The 10,224-nt window shown below is 37.2% G+C and overlaps 1 protein-coding gene across 6 annotated transcripts in view; it reads left to right on the top strand.

Annotated features, from left to right (window-relative positions):
- LOC134811711 (phosphatidylinositol 4-phosphate 5-kinase type-1 alpha-like) overlaps positions 1-10,224 on the top strand; it is a 102,103-nt gene that overhangs the window by 75,879 nt on the left and 16,000 nt on the right. For 4 of the 6 annotated variants that reach the window (XM_063818740.1, XM_063818738.1, XM_063818739.1 and 1 more), the window contains exons 2-3: positions 7,593-7,651; positions 8,490-9,047. In XM_063818740.1, the coding sequence (XP_063674810.1) occupies positions 7,601-7,651; positions 8,490-9,047 (609 nt within the window). In that variant the 5' untranslated portion in view covers positions 7,593-7,600. The remainder of the gene's footprint in view (positions 1-7,592; positions 7,652-8,489; positions 9,048-10,224) is intronic. The other 2 variants (XM_063818742.1, XM_063818741.1) reach the window with 1 other exon arrangement.

Below are 10,224 nucleotides of genomic sequence, written 5' to 3'. Positions count from 1 at the left end.
GTGACAATATAATTGGTATGTATCAAAGTAAATGCATTATTCACCTCCCCTGCTGAATAGTATAATATACAGGGTTGCCCAAAAGTAACTGCCCACACGCAACCGTTTAATAACTTGAACGTAGAATTGCACAGAAATTTCAGAGATAATAGATATGGATCAAATTTAGATTTCCTGAAAGTTTCGTCAAATTTAATTATTACAGTGGGTTTGGCACACCAATCCCCTTTTGTTGCTATTGTCACCATAAAGTGAGAACGCTTTCAGCTAGGAACTTCAAAGTTTCTAGACATGTTTGGTTTGATAATTGAACTGCTTTCCTAAAATTTCAAGTTGGTTGTATATAATTTCGTCACCCAATCATCACCCAATCAGTAATCTCATCGGGAGCTATTCGCTAGCGAGCAACAATGAGACTCATTAGGCGGTAACAAGCATGTTGGTGGATGACGATTTGATCACTTTGAGTGAATACTGATAGTGACATTCCTTAAAACCGAAGTAATTTGCGTTATAGGCTATAGCGCTTTGGTTGCTGTCCTATAAGCATTCTCCAACCAATTAAGGCATTGATCGAGTAAAGATATCGCTGATTAAGTGCTGGATCACGTATCTGCAAGATCTTAAAAGGGTCATAACGCAGTTAAATTATAAACAACCAACTTGAAATTTTGGGAAAGCACTTCAATTATCAAGCCAAATGTGTCTAGAAAAAAGCACTTCAATTATCAAGTGAAAAAGAGGGAGTGGCGTGCCACACCCACTGTAATTAATTAAATTTTACGAAACTTTCAGGAAATCTAAGTTTGACCCATATCTATAATCTCGAGAATTTCTGTGCTATTCTAAGAAGAATTACATGAGTTATTAAAGGGTTGCGTGTGGGCAGTTACTTTTGGGCCACCCTGTATTATATATAGTACTAATATACATATTTATGGTGCACAATGTACTGAATAGCAGTGGCGTAACGTTGCATGTTGGTGCCCCCGTTGAAAAAGCAGCCCCCTATTGGTGCCCACTCCCCCTCCCCCCACCCCTTTTAGCGCCCCTCCCCTTTTAGTGCCCCTCCCTAAAATAAGACAAATTAGGTGATCTTAGAGGATACACCGGCAAGATCTCTAAAAAAATGTGTTTCTAGTTTCAAGTGCACAGTATTGCTAGTACTGAAGTTAAGTTTTTTTAAATTGTCCCACATTCAAATGATGATTTGGCGCCCCCCTTAAATACCCCCTCCCTCCTGCACAGCGGGATTAGCGGGGCCCTTCGTTTTCCACTGCTCACTGCTGAATGGGTTACATTCTAGAAAAATTCTTGAGCTTTTGGCAGCACCCTTCCTCATTTAACCCTCAATTAGGGTATTCCAATCATTTGGCTGAGTTAACCAAGGAGAAATATTACACTAATGTGTTATTTAGCACAGATCCAACGGATCCTAAGCCATCTCCCTAAACTAGAATAACGAACAGACATTTAGAGGTAGACTCATAGACTAGCCAGGGAAATTTTCAAGCCTTTGATTCAGTTTTTAAAACAGTATGAAGTCATGAAAAATAAAGCCAAAATCAGTCAACCTTTCATCCTGGCAGCAACCATCAAAATTTCATGTGGAACACTATCATGACAAAATGACTACATCCATCATCCATGACATGACAAAAGAACAAACAATAGATTTCTCCTCGCACCAATAGGAGAAAAGACAATTTTATTATTTATCACCAATTTAATACATAATCAATAAATATATATGATATATCCGAATAAATTTGATTTAAAATTAAATGATACAAGTATGCTAGCAGCTAGCACGCTTTGTCATACGTTGTATGACCCGCCGCGCACGAAGTGCGCGGCTCCCCCTGTATCGTCACCATAGTGAAACGACCGTGGGGGTCGCAACGTGATACAAAGCACGCTTACATTTGATAAATATTCACGCTGTTAAAATGGGTCTTACCGCCACTCACATTAGCACAGTTGGTGAACGGTCCCAGGCGCTGTTAAGCTTTTATGAGCCTTGTATCACCTGGTGACCCCCACTGTCGCTTCACTATAGAGTTTCTACGATACAGGGGGAGCCGCGCACTCGTGCGCGGCGGGTCATACAACGTATGACAATATGAGTCCTGGTTGACTGCTGAGAGTGGCGACGGATCTGACATTAATTTTATTTTAGTTTAACCTATATTCCAATAAAATTTTTGTTTTGAGTTATAATTATATGATTTTTATGCGATATTGGATAATTAAGTTACAGCTGCTCGCAATACATTATTGCTTAAAAATTGTTAAATATGCTCGCTATACGCTTAATTTTTAGATACCGTATGACAGTATGTACTAATGTATATGTACATATCAGCTCATAATACCAAATAACAATAATAAATAAATTAAAAGCACGAAGAGGTCCAAAACCAATTCAAGCATAATACTAGGTTGAATACATTGACATCGGAAGCTGCAAGCTTATTAACGTTTGATTCCACGTTGATCCGTTATTATGCAGTCACCTTCAGGCGGTGTTTGCTCTAACCAGAGCCCTCTCACTTGAAACAATGAAACAAGCGCGTCATGCAGTACGCGTATACACATGGCTATGTGAAAGGCGGTGTCGATGGATCATGCGAAAAGGGTTTTTGACAGGCTGTGCCCTTACCATAATTAAATTAAACCATTGCCTAATACGATGTAAATATGAGTGTTGGATAAGTGAGCCGCGCAAGCGCTCGCGCATTTGTGTCGCTCTGACAAATAGCGCATAAATAATTTAGCATCCCTATTAAAATTTTAAAACCATTTAGTGAAAATTGATAAACGAAGATCTAGATATTGATACATATTATAACCAACATTGCTTATCCTCTGCCTTGTTAACAAAGAGCAAATTTTCTTAATGCCTTCTCCCTGTCCTAAAACCAAAACTTCATCCTATTAAAGTAATGGAGTGCTCTAGTATGGAGTGCTCTAGTTGGATGGGGGTCTAAACTGCTTTTTGTTGTGATGTGATTTAGTGGATTTTATATATATTATTACAAAGGGTTTTATTTTTACCTCAGTTTTTAAATTTGTACCATTTTTACAAAATTTTTATATAGGGTCATTGCTATATTATGTGTATATTGTTTGAATATTTTTTACATTATGGTAACCTTTTTTACCTGCTCAAAAGCAATTCTAACTGCACATCTACATTCTTTTGTTGATTAAATTGATTTAAATTAATCCTATTAAAGTAAAGGCCTGTTGTTACCAGAAGCTATTATACCGTCCCTCTCAAAAACATGCCTCAACCTCCATCAAAAACAATTTTAGTTTTCAGTCCTTCTAGTTTCCAAAAATGTACCGAGCTAGTGTTCTGGTGTGCACAAAAGCCCCTAAGCCCGTGCATTCCTTGCCCCGCTAGCAGCCAGTCCTTGAACAAACTTCCAATAGCAAAGATCAACTAGCCATTTACAAATTGAGCACTATACAATTTTAATTGTTTTAAATATTTGACTTTGTAAAATGAGCTAAAACATCGATTTATTAGTTTCATTGATTTATTAGTTTCATTGAGCTACCAAGATGTAAATCGCACGTTACGTAGAGTATCATTTTCCCTTCGGATAAAGTTTGTTTTGTTTGGGAACCAGCTTTGTTTACTGGTTAATGTTTACTCAAGAATTTATACATACAATAATATACAATAATTATATTCCTAAATCTGCTAATATAAAACCTAAATAACTCTAAAAATATACTCCACACGAAATTATGGACCTGGAAGTAAGATTAAATACATCAGCTTAATACACAAATCAAAACAAAATTCTAGAAGACTGACAGTCTTGTGTTGAAAGACGAATATGATTTAGAAGCTTATCAAAAAAAATTAAAATCTTAGCCAACCAGGAATCCAAAAATCCAAGCAAAACTCTGTCTTAACACATTTCAAACAACAATTTTGTCCACACTACACACTTTGCCTCCTTTTATGTAGTGTCTCTTATCTGGCTCGTCGTTTGATCTCTTCTTGAGTTCTAAAACAAGCTTTTGCTGTTCGGCACGTTCCTCTGGAGACCTATCTGGACTGATAAAGACTTTACTGAAAAGTTCTGAGCTACGGAGATGCCTTGCTCTAGTCAAAATTTGCTGCACGATTGTGGAGCTCGTCAAAGTCACCTTAACAGGTCTGTCAGCCACTTGTTTCTTATCCTTGGGTTTATTCAAACCAATTCTGCTAGCTTCTATTTTTGGCTTTTCGCCAAGTTCCAACAACACTTGAGCGACCTTGTCGCATAACAGCTCACCTTTCTCTTCTTTAATACCAAATAACATCAGATTCCGACTTCGGTCTCCTTCTGCCACAACATCCTTGATGACATTCTTCAAAATGTTTCTATCCGAATCCAACAAAGGACCTGCTGCTGAGGTTTTTGATGCCTGTACTGCGGCGCTGTATGTCTTCAACTCTGATTTCACAGTATCCTCGACTGATGCTACAACCACAGATTTCAAGTCATCAAGCTGCTTGTCTTTGGCAGCTAGCAGCTCTTTCTGCAATACAACTACTGTTCCCTGACTGTCAATTACATCGGAGTGCAATTTCTGATTATATTTCTCTAGCTGATTAATATACAACGACTGTCTATACATAACTTTTAACGCAGCGTTAAGACTCTGAGCCATGACTTCCCTGGAGATTTCTCTTTTACCACTGAAACTCTGAGCTGCACACGCGTTAACATGATCTACTTTAGCAAGCCCAAGAGTTTTCCGGATCCATTCAGCTGCATCATCTTTCACTTCATCAAGCTTATAAGCCACGTATTTCTCCGATTTATACATCACACAACCATGGCACCGGTTAAACAAGCAAGTCTTATCAACGTACTGTGCTGTGCGTAATACATCACATGAATCAGTTTTTAATCTATTAACTTATTACACATTTGTGCTCTGCTTTAGCATCACTTGACTATATTTAAAAAAATTGTTTGTTCAGGCCATGACTTTATAGTCAGCCAATTGGCCATTGCTGAAATTGAATGTAATTTATTCGATATCTTTCTGTTAATAGGGTGAATGACATATTTAGGCCCGTGGCCAGTTTTCACTCTTTTCATAGGAAAGTGTTGAAGTTTAAGTCCTGCCAGTTAATATTGTCAGGTTGGTGTTGAGCCTTCATGATAGAATGCTTCAATTGGGATTTAATTGAGCCTAGTGAACCTATTTTACCACGTGCATTTGACTGCTCAAGAAACGTATTCCATAGATTTGCCCCTTTATATGCGAAATTGTGAGATGAGTGTGGTGTCACAAATCTGTCATCTCTGAGCTCAGACTTCTTAAAGAGAGAATACATGGATATGGCAGTGGCGTAACGTTGCCTGTTGGCGCCCCCCCTGCCGTAAAGGCGCCCCCCTGTTGGCGCCCCCTCGACTCCCCTTTTGGTGCCCCTCCCTAAAATTGAACAAATTAGGTGATTTTAGAAGATACGCCGGTAAAAATCTCTAAAAAAGTGTGTATCTAGAGCAAAACGCGCAGTTTTGCTAGTACTTTAGTTAAGTTTTCGAAATTGTCCCACATTTAAACGACGATTTGGCGCCCCCCTAAGACGGCGCCCCCCTGCACAGCGGGGTCAGCAGGGCCCTTCGTTACGCCACTGGGATATGGGCTGATGACTCTTCACTATCTTCATTGTTTCAGTAATGCATCTGTATCTATATATATGTTATGTATTGTCATTAGTTCCTTATGACAATCGGTTTTGTTGATTCTCTAGAGTGGAATTCTGCCCCAAGTATTTGGCAGCGATGTGGCCTTACTTGTCTATTACCAGTCTTCCTCAAGCCGATACATATAGAACACGGTTTAATGTGAGGTATAGTTGATTCATTGGATATTTGACCTTTCTTGTTTATACTGCACTGGATTGGCCTGCTACGAGAACAAGTTTTAAACATATTTTTAAGGGGCGTAACTCTGGCTCTGCTACGGCTATGCAGCTTTGCTATGTGTACGGTTGGGTGGACGGGTGGTTTGAATGTTTCATTGTCTCAAAATGGACTTATTTTGTCTGTGCATATGGCACAGTTTCCCCCGTGTGTCTGCCACATGTATAACCTCCTAATTCAGATATTAATACATTTGATTATAACCTATACTGAATGTATACTGGAATATAAATCAAATCAAATATATGAATCAATATTTGGAAACAATACAATATGACTTTCGGACAAAAACCTAATTATATCAAGTATAAATAATACTTATTTATTAACTAATTCCTAAACATTTAAGTACTTATTATTGATATTTTTAATTAAGGTGACAGATGTGTGTGTTGCCATCACCTTTTCCAACAACCAACCTTATTTTATCAAACAAGAGCATTAAATAATACTATTTAATCTGATATTATGCTCCTTGTCCAATGTCCCCTTGGTGCTGCTTGCTTAAGTTCTGCGAATCAATCCCTCTAATCGTTGTGACAATCTGCCTCTATTTCTGTATACACTTTAAAAGAACTAGCAGTAACCTGTATAACCCTGAAATGGTGTCAAGGCTCAAGAGACTCAAATAATTATTACCTATTTAATTCGCGTTTTTGACACCACTTGGGGGTCCAAATTTTGGGCTCTAAAATCACTATTCCTTGGCCAATTTTTTATTTTTTCATGCTGATTTGAAAGCCATTAAAGCATTTGACCCAGTCAAAAAAGTTTCAGTTGTATATCTTTTACGGTTTTTGCGGAAAGTCACATTAAAATTGATGCTGTGGTGTCAGTAAAATGGCACGTTTGGAGGAGGATTTTAAATATATAAAAGTGTATACATTGTTCGTAGTGTATTATTTGTAATAGATGCGAGTTATCGAATGTTTTATAGGAGTAGTCAAGAAGCTTGAGTTTTGGTGCTATGACGTGCTCCAGATTTTAGAAGATCTAAATACAAAATCTTTTAATGGGAATTGAGCAGTGAGATTGGTTTCCTTTCTACATGATAACTCATATTGCTGGTGCAGTGATGTTAGGCGTCTGAGTTTTGGTATTTTAAGGAGCGCTCTCTTTGGGAATCCAAGCAACAACTATTTATTATATATTATATATACTAGCAGGAACCCGTCTAACCCTAAAATGGTGTCAAGACTCAAGAGACTAAAACAATTATTACCTATTTAATTCGCGTTTTTGACACCACTTGGGGTACCAAATTTTGGGCTCTAAAACTCCTATTTCTTATTTTTTCATGCTGATTTGGAGGCCATTAAAGCATTTGACCCAGTCAAAAAAGTTTCAGTTGTATATCTTTGACGGTTTTTGCAGAAATTCGCGTTAAAGTTGATGCTGTGGTGTCAATAAAATGGCACGGATAAATAAATATATATATATATTATATCGTCTCGCTTTATATATAGTAAGATAGTAAGATGAAAAATATTTTAACTTGATTTGATTGATTGATTGAAATAAATTTACTATTAGATTTATTTTTAACATGATATTGATATTCGTTGTAATGGCATTGATAGTTAATTATCTCAAATTTTCACTAAATATCAAAACATCAATGTATTTAAAGTAATTGTAAAGTGACCTTAGCTTGTAAAATGGGCGATTCGGAGGAAAATGATGAGGATCAAACAGCTGACAACATGGGAGTGAGTTGTTTTTTATTTATTACTTTTAATATAAATAGATCATAAGCAGTGATTGAAAATCAATGGACTTATTTCGAATACTTATCAGGATTTTCGACAACTCATTAGTCAAGTTGATAATAAGTGCTGGACTCAATGTTTCATGTCACAAAACATATAAACATATAATTTGGTTACGTTGATAATAGAAGTGGCATGAAAACGTTAACCGTATTCTATCCAATTTATCTCCGTGTAGCGAAAGAAGCTGTTCCAAACAAAATTGAAATGGAAGCTTTATCTCATATAAGTCAAAGATTAAATGTATCCCATTCTTTAAATTGTCTAGTGTGGGGCTGTTATATAGAACTTCTTTGACATTGTTCGTTAATTCGATCATCCCATCAATTTAGACTGCAAGTCTTAACATTCATAGTTTAACAAAATAATGTTTTTCGAATAATCGTGGTATAAAGTAAACTTCCATGCCAGAGGGGCACCAGAAATATATATTGAACTTCAACCAGACATGACCTTGGGCAGGATCAATGTCTCTAATGAGGTGAATACCCTGAAAAGTATTTTTTAAATACTATAAGTAGATCTTTGCTATTTTAAAATTATTGCAATTTAATCAATTTACATGATACACCACCGAGGCCCTCTTAAATCACTGCATTAAACAACAAACATGTATGTTGAAGTACAGCTCTAGTTCTAGCAAATATTAAAATAAATGATTGTTTACCTCGTCTTAACTGCATGGCAGTTAATGTGTTATGTAAAATTCCACCTCGCCATCATTCTCAAAGATATCTTATTTCAAATATAAGTTTTCAACAATTTCTGTCACCAACAGAGGATGAAGCCCACTGCAGTGCTCCGGCTGCCACTTCTTGACTATGTGACTGAGGCCCAGGGCAGCATGGGAAGTCTTGCTGAAACACCTTTTGACTACACAAGTTCTGATGAGGAAGGACGCTTTCGAAGCCTATCCAACAATGATAGTCCAGACAGAACTAAAAAACTTAGTGTGAGGATAAGTGATGTTGTTGATGTCAACATGTACAGAAGTAGTCCGCCAAGCGGAGATAGCTCCAGTATAGATGAGGGTGATGAAGACCTCTCCAGTTCTATTGATGATATCAGGCCGGAGAGAGACCAAGAATTTCCTGAGTCACACTACGATGTGCCTGCTTCTTCTGCTCGAGAAGAAAGACTCAGTGAAAGTGACAGTGTTTTTTCTAAGGATAGCATCACTCCTGAAATTACTACAACTATCGATGGGAAAACGTTTGAGGATTGTGTAGCGATGATGGATGATGGAACCTTCTCAGTGGCCAGTAACGCCAGTGATGACGAAGGGTTTGCTAAACGAAGCAAATCTTTCCTCAATTTGTTCTTTGGAGTTGGAAATGTATGTATTTTGGAGTGAAGTATTCATGGGTTGATCTAGCTGTACAGAAAAATCTTGTAAAACTTGTAAAATTTCAGATCTTTGAAGTAGCATAACATAATTGTGATCATAAATCTTTGATCCTTGTAGTCTAGATATAATCCTTGTAAAAACATGTCTGATTTTAAATGGTGTGATACGTAATCCGTGTTATTTTAACTTATGAATACCTAGGTACTAGTAGGCGAATTTGCCAATTCGTGTGCTTGGCTCAATTATTACGATACAGACAGAACATTTTGTGTGTATACATACAGTGTGCTGTCATTTCTTTGTATCATCTCTCAATACTCTTTTAGCTCTTCCTCATCTGCCTTTTCTTAAAGGTTCTGTACTTTATACCATGTTCTGTGGATGCAACTCTCGTAATTTGGCTGACAGTCCTAACTTTGAGGTGATTTCCATTTTGTTCAACAACTGGGATTTTAAATCTTGAATGATTTGGGAATTAAGTTTGATAGCCTGTTAATTGACAAAATTCAATTGGTGTACGATCGAACTTAGGTTACACAAATGTCAAATACGCAAATTTGAGAAGTTGAAAATGATTGCAGAGTAGCTTCGGATCTCTTGCTTCTAGAATTACCAAGTACTATTACATGCTGCTATTTTGGTTTCTGTAATAGTAGGGGTGGGCACGAATATGCAAATTCAGTAACGATGAAATTAGACACTATTACTAATAGTGTCTAATTTTATCGTTACTGAACAACCTGAAACTGGGTAAGTTCGTTGAACTACGTTGATATCTGATCATGTTGATAGGTTCTACCACCTTCATCGGCTCCCCCAAACCACACGAAAAACGATTGGCAACAAAGTAACTTTATATAAAAGCGGACGATGAAATAATGAATTACATTTAGCTTGCATCCTGACCTAACGATGCAATCAATACCGTACCTACGTACAGAATCCAATTGAAATAACCCTCTCAGTTCAGGTTACATGATGATATGATCTAAAATAACTATGCTCGGAGGTACTCAAGTAGATTGGCAACCTTGTGATAGACGTTTAATTTACAACATAAAGTCAAAAGCGTGTCTATAGCTTTAAGGGACCAGGTATTGTGTTCTGTGTAAACCCAACACCACCCCACGTGATACATGGTCCTTGGTTTCATGGTAAATGTTGG

Source organism: Bolinopsis microptera, chromosome 2 (assembly GCF_026151205.1).
Source record: "Bolinopsis microptera isolate Bmic1 chromosome 2, MBARI_Bmic_1.0, whole genome shotgun sequence".
NCBI classification, from domain to species: domain Eukaryota; kingdom Metazoa; phylum Ctenophora; class Tentaculata; order Lobata; family Bolinopsidae; genus Bolinopsis; species Bolinopsis microptera.
Note: the sequence above shows the minus strand (reverse complement) of the source record. Positions and strands in the feature narration are given on the sequence as shown.